The sequence below is a fragment of the Tribolium castaneum genome, chromosome 9 (assembly GCF_031307605.1).
Source record: "Tribolium castaneum strain GA2 chromosome 9, icTriCast1.1, whole genome shotgun sequence".
NCBI lineage: Eukaryota > Metazoa > Arthropoda > Insecta > Coleoptera > Tenebrionidae > Tribolium > Tribolium castaneum.
In genome coordinates this window covers 12,454,022-12,474,300 of record NC_087402.1, presented here as the reverse complement: position 1 = coordinate 12,474,300, position 20,279 = coordinate 12,454,022, and the positions used below count along the sequence as shown (strand labels likewise).

The following is a 20,279-nucleotide window of genomic DNA, read 5'->3' as shown; positions in this document are numbered from 1 at the left end:
AGGGTAGTAGGGGTGGAAAAATAAAATCTGAGGATTTCGGTTGTTAACTCTAGGTACTACAATGTTCACTTCATCCAGAAGATTAGGGCTGATATCTCACCACATAAAAGTTTCTGCAGAAAAATAGTACATAGATCATTTCTCCTACTTAATAAAGTGCTTTCTTTTATATTTTTTTAAAGATCACTTTGATCACAGTGCCTTACAGGATATCTACTATAAATTTTAAAATATAAGTATTTACAAAAATTTCTTATAATATTTTCCAAAACATTTACATAAAACTGGTAGGACGGACACCAAACAACACAACAATATTCAAGCTTAGACCTAACAAGAGCATAAAATAAAGTTTTAATGCAAGATACATTAGTAAATTCTTTTGTATTTCTACATACAGCCTGTATCAGAATTCATTCCCCACCGGAAATGTGCGTATAGTTTAGGCAATTCTGAAGCTAAAGTTCCTTTACAAAAAAATTCTAACTCTTTGCGTTTGGGAGATAAGAACGTTTGAAAATACTCAATCACAAAAGGCCTTGCTCTGGTGGATTAGGGGAACAAAACACGTTGCTAGGAAAACAAAAATAGATAGAACGGACAATAAAAGTGGGCACTTGAATTATTTTTGATTTCTTAGTAACGCATCTACTGTATGCAGTACACCTGGGAGAGAGCTTCTGGGATTGGTCATTTTGAGACCTCTCTATCTCGCAAACTAAGAATAAAAGACCTAATTTTTTTTGCATTTTTGCCATCTCTATTGCTGTTACCACTAGCACCTCTCCGGTGGGGAATGAGTTCTGATACACCCTGTATAAAGCCCAGAGTCTTTAATGCACTACTAGTTAGCTGAATAACTAGTAATATACTGTCATCGGTATAATATAATATTTTGCACAGTAAAAAAGTTAAATGACAAGTAAACCAGTATTTTATTAAAATTTGTTGCTTTTTAAAATGTGTTCAGTATAAAGTAGGGTTGTCTAAAATGAAAATGTTGAAAATAGAAGAATTTGCTTAAAAATATAAAAGTTTCAAAAAATTTATAGAAAATTTAAATAAATTATTTATTACTAATTAATAATAATAAGAATAATAATAATTACATTAAGGACCAGTTTATATAGAAAGTTTCATTAAATTCTAATGCGTTGTTACAAGTTAACAACGCGAATAGACCAATCAATTTCGTTCAGTTTGGTCACGTGATTAATTAATAACGCATTTAATTGCGAATTAATTTAATGACGCTTCTATAAACCGATCCTAAGAATAATTACTGTATAATAATAGATTAAAACTGTCTGCGTTTGAAAATTCATTTCTAATAATTTTCGTCAAAACATTTTTTTGGTTCTTCAAAAGCACACTTTGATTATGATTTGTTTTTGTCCTTGAAATGTATCTAAACTGTATTTCCATGAATACATTAACTTTCCAAATAATAATAAAAAAGTGGTTCGGCGTAAACAAACCATTCACTAGTTTAAAACACTCCTATCGAAGAGTGTCGTTTAATCACGTAAAAATGAAGGTACGTAACAAATAATGATTTAACACAATTACATTCTATTTTTTTATCTAGAATCATACAAAAAATGAAACATCTTCACGAACAATTTTACTTTTACTTTCAATGATCGGCTTTCTTATGTTTTCACTGACACTATGTGCCAATTATCTCCAAGAAAAATCAATTAATTCAAAGAATTTATACTCAATTTTCATTGATTATAATGCATTTTTATATTACACAATTTATCTCGTTTTTATGGCTTTGACTTTCACTGAAAAATACGACAAGTTTTCCGGGACAAAATCTCTAATAATGTCTCTCATTGTGTTTTTTGCACTTGAAATTTGCAATTTCCATGCTGTTGATTACCTCCTTGAACATCTAGTTCACATGGCTTTTGCTGGTTTAGTCCTTGGAAATTGTCTCGGATTGTTTTGTTACGTTCGAAGTTTAAATCTACCTGAAGATAAAATCAATCCTAAAGTAATCGGTCAAGATATGATTTATTCCTATTTGATTGGAAGAGAAATAAGGCCAAGATTTTTCGGATACATTGATCTGAAAATGTTCGTTAATAGAGTTGGCGTAGCCTCGGCGGTAAGTTTAGCATACAGGGTGTTTCTTGATTTGAGTTCCAAAATTTTAGGTTTTGTTAAACTGTGCACTTTTGTATCAAGAGTTTACCAAAAGTTCGACGTTGAATAAAAGTTTCGCTTTGATTGAAATAATGCATCTGATTTATTGTGCGGACGCAGTGGTTACAGAATACACATTTGAGTATTCCCTAGAAGTCCAAAAAGAAGGTTTTGGTTACATATGTTCAGTTGGATATTTCATATATCCCTTTTTGATGAACATTTTTCCTTATCACATATTAGTTTCAAGAACTGAACTTCCAACGTGGAAACTAGTTGTGATAACACTGTCATTTATGGTTGGTTACCTGCTTTACAGAGGTAGCAACAACCAGAAATACGACTTCAAAGTGAATCCCTCAACACCTGGTAAGTGATAATATTTTGCTTAAAAGTTGAAAAATTAATTAGTCGATATCTTTGCCCAAGTAGATAACAAAAATTTTGTAAACGTCAAAAAATAATCTTTGTAACAGTGGACTCTACGTGGGCGCCACTTTGTATTCCTTTCCATTACGAAAAATAGATATTTAAAAAAAAATTCTCGACCGTAATGTCACTGACGACAAAATAATTAATAGATTAAGAAAACAATGCGATTATATTACAAGGAAACGTTGCAGGTGTGAAATTTATCGACACTCATTCCGAAAATAGAAAATTGCTCTGCTCAGGATTTTGGGGCTTCGTTCGACATCCGAATTATCTGGGAGATATATTAATGCAATTAGCCTTCGCAGGATTGACAATGTGTATTCCTGCGATAATGCCTTTGACGGACATATTTTTCTTGATTCATCGTTCTGTTAGAGACAATGAACTCTGTAAGGAAAAATACGGAAATTCGTGGGATAAATATTGCGAAAAAGTTAAATATGTCATCATTCCTGGAATTTATTAATCAAGTGCTATCTGCTAGCAACAGATGGATTTTTTACAAGAATCTAAAATAAACTTTGAAATACAAAATATATAATTTATTTTTTATAGTTTCAATTTACAATGAACTATTTTTTCTTCTTTTCTTTTTGCAATTCAAATAGTTAAATAAATCTTACTGGCATTAATTTTCTAAATTACTACAATAATAAGGAAGTTTCCACTTTTTTGAAATTAATACCATTAATAGTCTTCATAATTGTAAAACTAATGGTACTTTTCATTTTTTTATATTTGCAAAAATAAAAAAGTTATGAGACCTCAAAGTTTGAATTTTGACATAAAAGATAGAAGACTTCTATTCTATTTTATACAGCGTGCTCAAAAACTGACGCACCAACTCAATGGTGTGTGGTAGAGAACTGGTTACATATAAAGGTAAAAATAGTAAAAAAATTCTTTGTATTAAAGTTATTGATAAATAACTGGTTTTAGATAAATGATATGTGGCAACGTTGTCTAACAGTCATGATCGCAATAGAATTTGATCACCAATAAAAATAAATTAGTTTTGCAACCGTTTCCTAGGAAATAATTCCCAGTGTTGGCACATCTACACATTGTGATTTTTTTGATGAATTTTAATTTTTTGAATTAAAGAAACTGCTAAAGTCTGACAGAAAATTTAAAAACAATTATTCATCGTTTTGTTAGGGAACGATTACCTAGTGTGAAGCATAAAAATAATGAAAACTAAAAAAGTTAACACAACAAGTTTGTAGCTCCATATTTTTTAAAATATGATTTTAGGAATTTTTTCAGCATTTTTCCCGTAATCTGCACGTGCTAATCAATAACGTACCACTGAGTTGGTGCGCCAGTTTTTGAGCACCTGTATGTATAGAAGGTCAGGCGACCCTAGTATAAAAAGCCAAGTAAAAAAAGCGTATTTGATGTTTCAAAACTATAAAAACGCCAACGTCGCAATTTCTCTCAAAATCGCAAACGCTGATTTTTGTGTTATTATTAAAATGGATTTTAAACAATGGCCCGAATTCTTATCCCATTATTAAATTTAATAACGTCTCTAACTTCCATGGCAACGTTTGCATCTCTTTCTACAGCATTAGATTTACATAAATCTATATCGTTTTATGTTTAGTTTAATAGCGTATTTAGCTAATCACATCCTTAATGATGAGATAAGAATTCGGGCCAATTACTTTAGTCATCACAAATAACACTTTCTTTCAATATTTATTTCTTTTAAGTCAATAAAATTATCCAGAGATCTCAATGCAATGTCGAAAGGAACTGTAGTAGTAGTGTGTAAATAGGCGCTACGGTGTAAACAGTTTATGCCGCGTGACGTCATCAGGCTCAAAGCGGGACCGCTCTTAAACCGGCAGACAAAAAAGCTTATATTTTTGATAATTTTAAAGCTATTGAATTAATTTTTTTTGCATTCAATTTTTCTTGATTTGAGTACTATTATGTTGAAAAAAATAATAACATTTTGAAAAATTGGAAACTTCCCCATCAACCTTTCTCTTGGTTAGAAACTTCGACCATATATATCATATGATATATGGTCGAAGGTTAGAAAACAATTTTTATAGGATTGCGAAGGTTAGAAGCAAATGTCTAAAATACAATTATGTTATAAAAATATTTTATTATTTAACCAAATGCAAATGTATATAAAATAGTATACATACTTTGGTGGGAATTTCATTGTACCCTCGTGCTTTAAATAACCTCGAAGCTGTTTTTAATGCCCTCGGAGTAATAAAATATTTCCCATTTCGGTAACATTGTATACATAGTACAACCTCTTCACTCCAATTTTTGCAATCATAATGGTCCCACAAAAAAGGGAAAACTAATAAAAAAAGTACTAAACTACTAAACGTCTAAAATACTATATCGGGTGTGTCAAAAGTCGCGGATAGGCTCTTAGAACAGCTAAATACAGCTATACAAAACAGTATTTTTGATAAAAAAAAAATCACGGAATCTTTCGTTTTGTAAACTGAAACCCATGAAGACTGAAAACAAAAACTATAAATGACAACGCCGTACAAACCCACATTCGTGTTAGGGATACAAAACAAAAAACATCACTTAGATTAGACCAACATTTGTTGCAAAATCAATGCTTCAATACTGTTCTGAAGGTATTTCAAGTAGCATACGTTGGTATGTAATATTTACTTACAGCCCACGGACTGTAAGTAAAATATTATTGCACAGCAACTATGGAAACTTACACCTGACCAAAAATAAAGACATTTGTCAGTGAATGATGACTTACAGAACAGGTATTGCTAAAAATCGTATTAATTTATTCTGTCGTGTATTCCTTTTTCCTGTCGTTCTGAAACCTTTCATTTGTCGTTACTTAATTATTATTGGTGAGCACACAGGCTGGCGTAAATTAAATTTAAAACTGTCGTTAATTTGGACAATTTTATGAGATTTACTATCGTGCAAAAATCCATTTTGTCGTGACAATTTATTTTTTCCAGTCATGTTTTAGAAGAGTTACCAATCTATCCAAAATCCGTACAAGAAGTAATTATAATGCGTCGTAGAATAACCACTTTAACTTTTTTCATTTAAACCACATCATTTGAAATTAAATATTTGAAAGTATAAACTGACATTAAGAGCCGGTTTATAATAATAATAGAAAGCTAAGCTATTTAAAAAAATTACTTGGTAAAAAGTGACTTTCGCGTTTTTATAGTTTTGAAACAGCTAATAGTTCTCTAATGACTGAGTGGAGGAATTATATTATTTGAGTGCACAAAATTTGAAGCAACTATTTACAAGTATTACAATATAAATTATACACAGAGTAAGTTTAAGGTAACCCATAAAAGTCATATACAGTATGTTCTGTTTTTATTGTTACAAATTTAAACAGGTCATAGGACATTCAATTGAAGGTGACTTCGCAGTGATTATTCAAAAATTGGTCTTTTTTATAACGAAAAGTTGAATAATTCCGAAACGAAAAGAGATAGACCCATAGTAGTTTATATAAAGTTACATTACTATTTGCGTAGAATCCAATTATGCAAAAATATATAGGCTGTTCCATTTAAAAAAATTTCACTTTAGTTCACCACCCTGTGTACAATAAAAATATTCTTAGTTTGTGGACTTTAAGTCGGATAGTAAAAACGGCATGGCAATATTTCAAATAATAAAAAAGTTATGGACGGTTTACGCACCTCTGGGTCAGTCGGTATAAGTTTTAGAAAACATTTTATCCACGCAAGACTCTTTAAACACGAGGGCGTCAAATGCGACTAAAACACGAATGCAACACAACGTTTTATCTACAATCACCATATCAACAAAATGGAATTAATCGAAGTTAAATAAAAATTGTAAAATGAAACATGACGGGCTTTGTCTGGTGGTCACAATTACTAGTTGCTATGGCACTAGTGGAATAAAGTTTATTCCACTATTGGATAATAATAGGTCACTTCATACGCTTCATACGTGTAGATTATGATGTGATTGTGGTTTCTGCAATATTCGGGAAAATTCACCACAAGGAGCACCCATTTCATAGACTTCCATAGGAACTGTTTTTCGATACCTGTTTATACGAAAGCTTTGCCTTAAAATTTAATGTTCTATCACCTGTTTAAATTTGTAACAAAAAAAGCCTGTATTTGTTATAGCCTAATTTTCAAAAAAAAATCGACGGGAGCATTAATTTTATTTTTATTAAAACTACACTTTGAAATTATTTTAAAATTTGTGACATCACTATTTGATAGCACATTCCTTTAATTAACAATTAACAAGAGAAAATAAAAGTTATGGATAATTTTACACAAGGTGCCTTATTTTTCTGTTCTGGTTTTATTTTATAAGAAACGATTGATTTTTTTATTATTTTTTTGTATTTAGGTTTTGCAATAAGTGTTTTCCCTCAAAATGTTTAAATGAAAAAAACAAACGCCCCTTATAAATAAGTAACAGCAAAAAGATAAAGACTTTTGGGTGAAATAATCGAGTTTTTATTTTTTTATTATTACCAGGATGATAAAGGGGGGTGGGGGTACTATCAAAATTAGTAAACAAAAATGTCGGTTGTCATTACCGCTTTTTTGTAAAGAAGCGATTTCAAAATTAACCACCAAAGGGCGCATTATTGATTATTTCAGTTGTCCATCTTCTTCTACTACTTCGGATTGTAGAGGTTCCACTGTATACTATTATATCTTTTTCATGAGTCATTTTATTACATCACTTTTCCTCTATAATACTTTTTAAAATATTCCCCGACTTTTGCAAAATACTTTTATGTATGACAACACTCTCCTCCAAATCAGTCAACAATTTTTTACAAGTTTTCAACTCGCTCTTAATTTTAGCAACATTTTGTTTTTGCGGTTGCGTTATTTTGGCAAAAATCGCATCAATATCCAAGTCGATAACATCGATTTCCGTTTTACTGGTATCTTCCTCGTGTTGTAAAAATTCGACAATTTTTTGCTTAATAATCGGATTATTAACATAAAACCAATCACTTTTCAAATAATCAAGTTTACCAACATCGTAGACCACAATCAACTGGTTATAAACCGACTTATTGACAAAACCAGTTCCATACAAGGAGAAATCAGTCTGGCTTAGCTTTTCCAGCACTACCAACTCGATAATATCACACCAGACGACATTCGCAATATCTTTAAAATCAAACCGCAATAAGACACTCATCACTTTGTAGAATAGTTTTTGTGGCTCCATTACCACCTGAGCGCAATATTTTGAGACAGCTAATTCGAGGTTGAGTTGGTTGCAGGGTGGCCAAGGTTCGAGAAAATTGGGCAGTTTTAAAGTCTCTAAAACCGACCTCAGATGCGCTAAATATCTGTCACTATCCCAAAAACTGGGGAAATATTTATAGTCGCAAGGAAGCGAATCGGGGATATTACTACGAAGCACATCGCGAAAGCTGGTCGGAAACTTCGGGTATTCTCGACACTCTTCATCCAAAACAATGCTTTTGATTCGGTCCAAGGCTTCGTTGTGGAGATAAATCACAGTGTTCGGATTTTTTAAACAATTTTTATAACTCGAATTCCACTTTGAGAAACTATTGCAACGTTTCCACAAATCCGTGACCAAAAACTTCGTTAGAAACGATTGTAAAGTGTCCATTTGCAACGGTGGTGTTTTCTCGACTCGTGTCGAAAGAAAAATCAAAGCCTCCTCTATTAGATTCACCAAATTTCGGACCGTGAACTTATCCACAAGTATCAAATAATCGGAAATTATTCCTTCCCTAATTAAGGTTTTAAGACTCGGCTTTGCCTCATCATAGTTCTGTAATATTAAAACGACTGGAATTTTAACAAAAACGCCGAAATTTTTAAAATTTTCAACAATACGTCGCCAAAGATCATCGTCAAAACAATTCGCAATAAAGATAAATCCATTCGTGTCGTTTCGTGTGTTTACGGCTAGACCTTTCTGTTTCTCGATACAGTACGTCACAGTTGGCACTGACTTCGACTGTTGGATTAAAACACCATGTTGCCAACCTATACATTTATCCAAAACCTTCTCAACTTGACTCAAATCGTTCGGCAACGAAACAATTACTTTCCAGAACAATTCGTTACGAAACTTCATTTCAACATCCCAATGTTTTCGACTTAGTAACTTATACGTCAATTCTGACAAGTCAATCGGACCAACATCGTCGGTTTTAGGTACAAAATCACTAACCCGCCCACGTTTGTATCTCTTATTACACAAAACCAAGTTTTGGTTTTCTGTTCGTAATTCACAAGCTTCTTCGGCAATTGATTGATTGAACCATAATGGATCAAAATCGAGAGCTTTACGTTTCCGTTTCCGGCGAGCGTATTCGCGCCATTTTGTCATCACGTGGTGTAATTTCCGGTCGCGGATTTTCCGCCCGATTTTCGCCAGGGTCTCACGCTTAATTTTTTCTTCAACCGTGTCTAAAATCTCATCAAGGATGTTGCTTACGGTTGCTTTAATTTCGATGTTTTTGCGACGTTCTTGCTTCCGTTGTGCTTCTTCCTCCATTTGACGTTTCATTTCTTCGAATTTTCGGGCTTCGTCAAGTCGGCGTTTCTTTTCTTGATCTTCTAAGAGTTTAAGACGGCGTTTTTCGTCTTCTTCTTTCCTTATTCTTTCTAATTCTTGATCTTTCTTTCGTTTGGCTTCTTCTTCTTCTTCTTTGATTCGTTTCTGTTCGATTTCGTCCGGTGTGACTTTTGGTACTTCAGGTAGTATGGCAACAGGTGACGCTAGTTGGGTTATCTCACCACCGAATATACTTTTAGTAGTATTACCAACATTACCGAAGATATTTTTCCCCCCAAAAATACTTTTTTCGTTGGTTTTTTGGGCGAAAATCCCAACACTACTTGACTTATTTTGACTGAAGATCGTTTGATTTTGACTTGACTGAACTGTCGTCACAGGAGTAAAAATTTGAGGAGGCGGCGTCTCAACAACTCTCTCTATTTTTTCAATTATTTTTTCCTCCATCTTGATTTCTTGTTTTTTCCCTGAATCGATTTCGTCCATCTCGAAATCAAAAACCAAAAAACCACTTTGATCGAAACTATTTTGTGGTTGGTGATTTTCGTAAAGTTTCGGTGGTAATTCTCTACCGCAAACAATTCTACCAACTGAAAAAATTCGTTTCGATTCCACTAGATTTATAGCACGGTCTAGCACATAGGGGAATTCTGGTGCACCAAAATTTGTTCGATCTAAACTAATTCTTGTCCGTTCAATATTAGTGAATAAGCCATAAGTTTCAAAAAATTCGATTGTTGAATCTTGACTTTCGAAAGCTAGGATTTTTGTCAAGTATGAGACGGGAAGTGATGTTTGTGATATTCGAGGTGAATATGATTTTAGGAGAGTTTTTATGGCCGATAATCGCACTTGAATAAAATATCGCATTAAGATACAAGCGTTGAGAAATGTTGTTGAGTTGATTAATTTGAAAAATTTCACATAGTTTTGTTTGTCCAATGATGAGTATACTTCCAAGGCAAAGCGGACTTGTTGCGATTGTTGGATGTGTTTTTTGAGTTGTTGGACCTGAATACAACGAAAACTATAGCATTTTATGTGGTAACTTTTTGATAGAAAATTAAAAACAAAACTACTGTATGGTACAAAAATTCTTGGCGAAAATAACATTTCGTCAACACTAACGGTAAAAATTCATCCATCATGTTTTTGGATAAGACTTGTATGTAACTCTGGCACTTGGGTGATGGCATTATTACCATACGCATATTTATACAAAGCGATCAAAAAGTCCTTCTATCAACTAAGCTTAGAAATTAAAGAACGTATGTCTGTGGAACTCAAGCCTAATGTCAAAAGAAAACGACACCGAACACACGTTCTCGAGTAATACGCCTACTTGATAGAAGGACTTGTTGATCGCTTTGTACTTTGTTTCATAAAAGCCTTTTTTTATCCAGCATCATTTGGAGTGCTAGTGTTTTTTTCTGAATTATGTGTTTCCTCCACAATTTTGACTAAATATTTTATTTAAACGAAGTCTCACACTTCTAACAGCTTCTAGCTATCAATGTCATAAAAAAAATTCTTAAATTGCTCTCTTTGTTAATAAAATTGCTCAAAAAATATTTCTGAAAGAACTCAAAGATGAAACGTAGTTGCAAATTCCAATTATCATTTTTGTATTGTAAGGTTATGCATTTGATTGATCTAAAGCGCTACTTCTGCGCAGGCAACCGATGCCTGTGCCTACTTTTTGGGCACAGTTGCCAGCAGCAGAAGCCAGTGCCTCTGGCAGTCCTTTTTTTTATGTCAAAACGAGTTTAAGCCTTCAATAAGAAAATTAAACTATTATTACCAACACAATTTATAGTTTTTTGGACTCATTTTTGATAATATTTTGTGACAAAGACAGGTAAACAAGCATAAAAAATCAAATTTTTTGACAAAAATACAACCTTGTTCTGTTTACCCAACATGAAAAAAAAATAGAATCATCGTATCCAAAAACATCTCAAATGAATTTTTCTAATACCACAAAAAAAATTAGTATAACAAAATTTTTGCTTACCTCCCACATAAAATTCCCATCGTTCAAATTAAGCAAAATAATATAGGCTCTAAACTCCGCCTCATTCGTACAGTCTTCACCCTTCAAGGCCAAATCATGATACATATATTTAAGTGTTTGTAGACACTTTGTCAAATTTTCAGTATTAATCTTCTGATCGAAAACAGACGGATCTTCAGCTACCAATCTTGCAGAACAAAAAATATGAAATCTGGCGCACTGTTCTACCAATTCAACAGCCCCCTGACAACACAACTCTTGTTGAGTGATATCTTTACGAATCCCTCTAGTTCGGTCCCATAAGAAATGATACCATTCGGCTAAATTTACCTAAAATTTTTTCATAACTTTGTCTCTATTTAAAAAAAACGGCAGGCTCTAAAATTTTTATTTATGATCCGATTTCAAAAAATAAAAATATAAATTAAAAGTTAACAAAATCTAGTTGTATGAGATAAAAATAGTCGATCCGGGACCTTTACACGTGAAAAATAAATATTTCTTACACAAAAGCTGTGTATATGAACTCATCTAAAATTATTTTTATTTATTATTAAATTATGTTCAAGGTGTTTCAGGAATCATCTACAATACAGACCTGTGTTTTTTTTAACAGAACACCCTTTTATTGCATTTTTAAACGTAGCTTTTAATACTGATGATTTTGATCTCAACTTGTATCATTGTATCAGTTGGTTTTGCTTAGTATTTGAAATATTTTGATTTTTTTTGACAAAAAGACATTTTTTAAATATAATATTTCGCAAAAACAAATAATCCTAGAAAAGTCCACTTAAGGTAGTTGATGCCTAAATTTACTTTCTTAAAAGAATTCAGCATCGAATGGTGCAAAAACGAAAAAGATAGACCGTCTAGTTTCAGAGATAATTTTTGGCTTTCTTTTACATTACGGCATATGGAGAATTGGGTTTTTTCTATATTTTTTGGTATAAATAGCAAACCCATCTTAAGATTTTCATAAAAAAGTAAACCAACATTCAGCAATATGTACTATTTTAGGAAAAAAAACTGGGGGTTACCGTCCAAATTTTGGAGTTATTAATTAATAAACGATGAGAAAGTTGTTTCTCTGGAGTAATAGAAGAGATACACTAAAATGGAACTGGCAACACGGCGCATCTGTAAAACTGCTAAAAATTAATTTTGGACCAATTAACAAACAAAAAAGAAAATTCCGATACAGAATATTTTACTTTAGGGCTGTGTTCCGTGTTCGGACTAGTTACGAGTTAACATATTAACAGTCGCTGTTCCTACAAGGTGAGAGTACCACAGGGGCCACCAAGAAGATGTCATTACATGGTATTTCGGTTAAATTTCAAAAACAGTACGTGTTTACAATAAAACCGCTACAGCTTTTAATCGTTTATCGAAGGTTTTAGCCTAATAACTCTCCTTTGTAATGTAATTATTTGACTTTTTCGAATCACTGGGACATCATGTATCTCTTATTAAGTAATGTCAAAGCGATCAAAGAGTCATTCTATCAAGTAAGTTTAGAAATTAAAGGACGTAACTCTGCGGAACTCAACCGTAATATCAAAAGAAAAATATCAAAACATTAAGCAAATTAAATCATTCTTGGAATCCAGTTTTACCCCATAGACACCTTTTACGGATCGGGTAGCTTTCTGGTGTTCTTTGTGTCCCGATTTACAAATTCACGACATCTAGAATTACGTTTGAGGTAATTTTAGCTTAAAATTTGACAGCAGGCTGAACTAATACACGACACCGAACACACGTTCTAAAGTAATATGTCTACTTGATAGAAGGACTTTTTGATCGCTTTGTATGTACAATGTGTTCAAAAATGGTTGTTTATCAAGTCACCTGTGAAATTTCAATGTAATGTGCCGCTTAATTTAAATTGCAAATGCTGACAGATCCGTTAAAATAATGCAACAACAAAAATCACAGAAATAAAAAACATAAATCAAGACAAACCTTATACACTTGAAACAACATTGCCGAAAAATGCATAAAAGTGAGTAAACAGCTAATTTCAAGATTTAACAGGGAAACTACAATAGGTTATCTGGACGAAGCGGCACATTGAATTTGAATTCCATAGTCAACTTGATGAACAACTTATTAACTTAACAGTACTTTTTAGTAAAATTCGAACATATTGCAGAGATGGGTCATTTAAAATAATAAAGTTGTATTCTATTATAAGTTACAATTGATAACCCAAAATACTGAGAATGTCAGAATTTTTTTCCTTTTAAAAAGTACATCAGTCCTAATAGTAGGGAATCCAAATTAGGGTGATACTGAACCGATCTACTTAGTAGATGGAACTTATTTTCATCAAATACTATCCAAAGTATAATATCCAAAGGAATGTATCGCGAATGGGTGGTCTAAAAAATATGTTCAAGACTAACTATGATTAAGGCCCGGTTGCTCAGTTCGAGCTTAAGCTTTAGCTTACGTAAACTCGGTTTAAATTTAAACAAAGTTTAAACCGCAGTTGTGGTGCTGAACTTGTTGCTTGTGTGGTTAGTAGTACTGTACGCTTGTGCACTTTTAGTATGAGGTTGCTTGGCGAAAATTTGTTTTGATAGTTCTGATTTGGAAAAGTTAAGATGGAATAATTTCATCATTTATCAGTATTTTGGTACATTGTAGGAATAATATCGTTATAATAAGAATCTTAAGGTTAAAAATGTTTCTCAATATAATTATTAATTACTAAAATGGCTTTTCCTTATCTCTTGGAACTCATTCATGTGCGGCATTTTCAAATTATGCTTCCTTCTGACAAAGTGCAATTTATCGTTTTCTGGCTTTTCTTTCAAAACACAGAAATAAACTGATTTGCACAGTTTATTTGTTGCTTTACATAGTATCACTAATTCGAACATCAATCTTCGCCTGAATGTCGATTTTTTCTGCAGCAATTAAAAAAATAATGTTTAATATACTGAAAGAAGAGTAAGTAAATTGTTATCATTATACTTTTTTTAGTTATTTTTATATAATAACTTACATGCTCTTGCCATAGCCCTCCCTCTACTCATTACTGTCATTGCTCAAGTTTATTTGTTTATCACAAGTTTAACTCAAACTGAACTGAAATTTATTTCAAAAAGCTGTTTCTGTGCATCACTAGCAAATTCACAATCGAATTCGATAATTTATTAGTTTTTTATCACTAATTATCATTAAAAGCAATTTTTTTCCACATTTGTGACAGTAAGTAGTATAGGGGCTAGATGGCCCTTCAGCAGTCTGGTTTTTCTAACATTGTTGGTCTGCATTTTTATAATTTTTTGTCGCATAATTTTCGTAATGTAGCAGCCTCTCTACATGTGTCTACTGTTGCATTAAATCTTGGTGCAATTTGGGTCGATGCGCCATTTTTTTGATCGAACGTAAACAAGTATCTTTTTCACAATCCAGTGTTAGTTTGTAATTTCAATTGTCCAAATTTTTTTTCTTTACGCTTAAATTTCTACTTCGGTTTCCTTAGTCGATATTTTGTAACTGAGTAACCGGGACTAAGGGGACTAAAAGTTAAATTTTAGCCATTTTCCGCAATGATTTTTCTTAAGTAACATTAACCTGATTTACAGTGTACATTCTTCTACTCAGGCTGTGGGGGAAAAAGTTTTTTAAAATGCTTTATTGAATTCAGAAAATAATTTTGAAATCTGAGAAAAAATCTAGAAAAAGTCTAGTCAGTCCTCTTTGAAAATTATTTCCCATCAACAATAAGGTGATAAGTTGAAAATAAAATACTTTTGGCAATGAAGTAGATTCTTAGGAATAAAGAATGATTCTTATTTTTGATGGGAAAAAATTCCATTCATTCAGATTTTTAGCAGATTTTTTTTCTGAATTAAATAAAACATTTGAATATATAATATAATAATATATATATATATAAATATAATATAATAATATATAATATAAAACGTAAATTTTAATATTAATAACAAACAAATAAAACTCAAATATTTACACATTGACAAATATTTAAACAAAAAAAGACAATTCATTAATCAATACAATTTTCAAAGTGCCATCCACCAACCTCTTGACAATGGTAACACTTGTACAATTAAGAAATTATTCGTATGAACAACTTCCCGTTGTTACGTAACACATAAAATTTTGCGATAATTAAAAGATCGATCAAAATGCACAAAAAATTAGAAAATGTCGATGACGTCATTACTCAAAAAAATTTTTTAATTTTGTTCAGAATGGTGCAGTTTTTAAAAAGAAATTGACTTTCGAGTAATTTTAATAAAATTATTCACTGTACACATGATATTTTGAAATATTTCAAAAGCATCAACTTGTGCTACATTAGAAGCCTTTTAATTATTTTTTTGTTTGAAATCGGGCCAAAAATAAAAATTCTGCAGCGCCTGTAGTTTTTAAAAAATCACCCTGTAGAAAAAATACTTACATCAGGGGTGTCACATAAGCCCATAATTCGATGCATAAGGTACCCCATTGTCATTTGAAGCACCGAAACCGGTCGTAATTCCTGAGGCAAGGGAGCTTCCTGATCGGCTGAGCTTCGTGAGTATTGTTTAACTGCAAGATGGGGATCCATCGCTTTGCCCCCTTCCTCCTGCTCGTAGAGCGCCACTTGGTGTTGCGTTTCGCGCATTAGTCGCTCTTTTTCGGGGCACATGTCAGGGCATGTGCCCACAGTTGCCCCACTTTTAGTCAATTCAAGGTTTTTTTTAATTTTTATGCGAATTAATTTGTCACGAGCATCGAGAATACGATATTTATCCTCAATTGTCACAGCTTGTTGGCGAACTAAATTAATTAAATCGGATTGTTCCGGACTGAAATTAAATATTTATTCTTAAAAATACAAAAGTGCATGAACAGAAACGTGCGTCTCCAAACAGGTCAGGAACAGAACAGGTCATCGAAAGAATAATTTAATATTACTTCAGACATCTCCTAGTTGTTGCCACCCAAATACAAAAAAATTCATATTATTTTTTGGGTAGCGAAATATGAAAGTTACGAAATGCCGAAAATTTTAAAACTGTAACAGGGAAGTCATACTGTCATCATATGATCTTGAAAATGACTGAAAAAAATGTCACAAAGTAACAAGATTTAAAAGAATTAATGTCAATGACATGTGTCAAATCTTAGAGACATAAAAGTTGGCCTCAAATTTTCTGACCGTCTATGATAGCATTCAGTACCTTAATCATACCTAAACTAAGAATGATTACAGTTTATAGTATTTGTTCAATTTTATGATTCCATCCATACAAATATAACAGACAGCTTATGGAAAAAAGCGTATATTGGCTATCTAACCTCAAATAAGTACTAGTTTTGAATGTCTTAGAAACTTAAAACATAATTATTTTAACGTTTAAGGATCACTGATTCACCAAAGAATCATTTTCGTACTCAAAATTAGCTGTTATAAATTATTCATGCACTTCAAAATAATAATAGGTAATGTAATTTATACTTTCAATAAGAGATCTAATTCTTAATAACTATGTTACAATTTTATCAATCTTATTCATATTTTTATAGTTATGAAACAGCTAATAGATAATTAAAATTATAGGTATTGTAATTAAAAAGATAAAAGTCGAGATAAAACTGCAAAGTATTCCTTATTTACTTAACGCGATAAACTGTCATTATAATTTTGTTAAAAAAAATAAACACGCAGCAAGAACCTGTCAACAAAACAAAGTTTTTAGTGCATAGTGTTATGTATAAGTACAGAGTTAATCTACTAAAAGTAGATATATTTTTACTGTACGTCAAAATCTAATAATTTCACAGAATTTAGTGTTTGCCTGTGAATCTTTCCAGAAACTTTCAACAACTTCATATTATTAAAATTAATTAATTAATTAATTACGACTGATTAGCTGCAAAATTATTTTTTGTCATCTGAGAACAACAGATACTTAAATGATGCTTTGTAAAACAAATATCGCTAGCTCCAAAAAAATATTAAATTAAAATAAAAAAAATTCTTCAAATTTGTGAAATTTATGACCTAAAAGATTTATTGCTGCAGTTGGACTTCACACTACTCAGTGGCATTAAAAGCCAAAATCTATCATATCCTATTAAAAAAAAAGTTAGAAACAATTAAACATAATTTATTTTAGTTAGTAAATCAGCCCTTGGCAGTTGTTCGGTGGAGTGAAGAGTAAAAACATTTCATTTCTTAAAAGAAATTGTCTGAAAATTCCGAATCTGATATCGGTCACAGATGACTTTAAAAATAATAATTATTATTAGATAGAGCAAGAAACGAGTACTTTCAACTGTTTTTATTAAAGTTAGACAGTTCAGACAATTGACAGTTTTTCATATGCAAAATTATTCTAAATCGGTTTTTATTTTTTAACTATAGATCTTAGGATATCAAATGTTGAAGAGATGGTTAAAATTTAGCCTCAGAAAAAACAAACACTTCGAAAATATAACTCTTTTTGACTAAGTGAAAAAATGAAATCAAGTCACAAGTACTATCGTATTCATAAAAAACTAGTACAGTAAAATTTTATTGGGCTATATGAAACTACATGACAATGTCAAATATGGACATTTTGCTGTACTAGTTTTTTTATGAATTCGACCGTATGTTTTTCTTATGAAAAATTGTCTGACAATTCCTCAAAATATGTATAATAGTTGTAGTAAGAGAAGAGTACATTTAATTTTTTACTAAAATCAGCCAGTTCAGACAATTTATATTACTGTTGGTTTCATAAAAAGCGGGACAATGACAGAAAGATAAATGTCAAATGTCTCAATGTTTTTCATAGTTTGTTTTGGAGTTTAAAGAGCAAGGTAATAATGTTATGACAAGTAAGACACTTTATAAAAACAAAGGTTAAATCAATTTTATGTGTTTAATCTTTGAGTGCAGTCCCACTGCTATTTACAATAGCATTCAAACGTCTAGGCATAGATGCTATTAATTGCTGGCAACTAGTCTGCACTTAATTCCGTCTACAGCGTGTATTCTGTAATAAAACCGTTAAAATTTAAAGGTCGTTAATCGTTGTTGTTGTAGCAATAACCAATAAAATTCCTAGATTTCCAATTTTAACCAGTGTTAAATTGTAACAGCCCGTTAAAATAGTTACAGAATACGCGCTCATGTTTGTTAAATCCCTTCTACAAGTTGTTATCTGTTTTGAGGCCTAAAGTTGGACAGTCTCATTCTTCTTATCATTAAAGCCCAAACATTTTCAATGGGGTTAATATCTGGGCTCTATCAACTTCATTTAAATAAGGCAATGCGGTAACTTTTTGTAAGGAATACTTAATGTTGACTAGAGTTCCTATATTCCCAATAAAGGAACTCTAATGTTGACAAGATTAACTGACAATTTTTGCCATTCATCATTGTCATAAATTGTCATAGTATTGTCATTATAGGTCAGTATTACATGATAACAAATTGTCTTGTCCCGCTTTTTATGAAACCAATTGTACATCATTTCATATGTAAAATTACTCCAGGTTTTTCAATCTGTTTTAATCTGTTTATACAAGCGACAAATTCGTAGGATATATCTCACAAATGTCAAAAACCAACCACATTTTTGACAAAATGGAAACCAAATAGTTACGTTTTTTATTCCGCTACTATGTGACACTTAAAGCTATGTTGCCGATGATGAATGTTTGTATAAGCAAAACTATGTAAACACCAACGTCGCATTTTATCAAATTATTTTTTTGAATAAGGTTGATAAAAATGTAAAACAGTTATTGATTTTTTGATCTCTTATTGAATCTATAAATTAAAATAGATATGAATTTTTTGAAAAGTGCATAAATAATTTATAACAACTAATTTTGAAAAAAAATGCGACAATGGCGTTTTTATTGTTTTGAAACAGTTAATACGTACTATAAACTGTAATCAGTCTTAGTTTAGGTTTAGGTATATTTTATAGTTTTGAAATAGCTAATATATTTGACAGATTACGTCAATGAATATTTCTAGAGATGCCCTATTTTGTCCCTGAATTTTCTGAAAGTGACAAGTTCTGGACGTAAACGTTTCTAGGCTCCCAATGAGTTTTTTTTATAATACGATCTTATTAATTTTTTCCAATTCTTCTGACTTTTTTAAACCTCTATGAATTCCGATATTTTTTAAATAAATAAAACAAAAAACATCAAAATAATCAGAAAGACCGTATGATTATTAATAAAAACAAGAGTATCAACCTGAAACCCCCCTTCTTCTTAAGTGGCTTGGGTGAAGCTCCTTTCCACCTTTGCCGTTTTGTTTTCGTTACTAGTGTTTCAGGAACATCCACAGCCATGGCTACAAAAATCGCATTACTACAACCTCTCTAAACAAGTTATTTAGGCACCTTCGGGTCTCAAATCGTAGGTCCGAGGGGCGAAGCCCCCCATGGCGTCCAATTCGGCCTTAACTTCGGGATCATCCGTCCAGTCTGGATCTGGATTTTTTATAACCTTCTTTCTTTTAACAATAGTTTCCGTGTCTCGAATCACATTAAACATGTGACCGTTGTATTCCCCTGCGACTGCTAAAGCGTTTAACATCCCATCTTCATTCGAATATTCAATTAGAAGTGTATTGCGTTTGGGGCGAAATGTGACGAGTTTAACTTTCCCAAAACGTCGAAAGTAACGTTTGGCAATGTCACGCGTTATGAAAAATTCGGGGGGAACATCGGTGGCCCTTAAAATTAAGCACAAAAAACAAGCATAACCTCAAATTTGTTGTAAGAAAAAGAAACTCACTTTACGGTAAAAGACTTCACTTTTTCGGTGTCTTCCTCTTCCATCTCCATACTGCGGCTGTTATTGATACTAATTTTGGGCAATTTTTACACACACTAACACAGATTTTTGAGTAAATTAACTCATTTCAAAACTTACACAACCGCGCCATCTTTGGCAATGTCACCAACCCCACAGACGCCAACATTAGAAAATACTTGTCCCCATGATTCCTCCCACACGCACAAGTACAAGTTTATTTTAATAAATTAATTAAAAACATTTACGATCTAGATGTAAAAAGACTTGCTTTTTAAATTTTAACAATTCGATTAAATTTACGTTCAAGTTTTTACATTTTGTGGAC

General features: G+C 31.9%; 1 protein-coding gene and 1 non-coding gene across 2 annotated transcripts; one reads left to right on the top strand and one right to left on the bottom strand.

Moving 5' to 3' along the window:
- Positions 1-1,318: 1,318 nt before the first annotated feature.
- On the top strand, positions 1,319-4,767 carry LOC103312761 (uncharacterized). Its single transcript, XR_010335527.1, has 5 exons — positions 1,319-1,537; positions 1,589-2,116; positions 2,166-2,523; positions 2,778-4,587; positions 4,632-4,767. It is a non-coding gene; the product is annotated as an uncharacterized LOC103312761 (transcript).
- A 1,988-nt stretch (positions 4,768-6,755) lies between these two features.
- On the bottom strand, positions 6,756-20,177 carry xmas. Its single transcript, XM_008194217.3, has 6 exons — positions 19,934-20,177; positions 19,537-19,871; positions 19,388-19,487; positions 15,600-15,990; positions 11,156-11,485; positions 6,756-10,152 (listed from the first exon to the last, which is right to left on the bottom strand). Exons 1-6 carry the CDS (start codon positions 19,981-19,983, stop codon positions 7,306-7,308), a joined length of 4,053 nt encoding a protein of 1,350 aa, XP_008192439.2. The 5' UTR covers positions 19,984-20,177; the 3' UTR covers positions 6,756-7,305.
- Between the last annotated feature and the right edge of the window lie 102 nt (positions 20,178-20,279).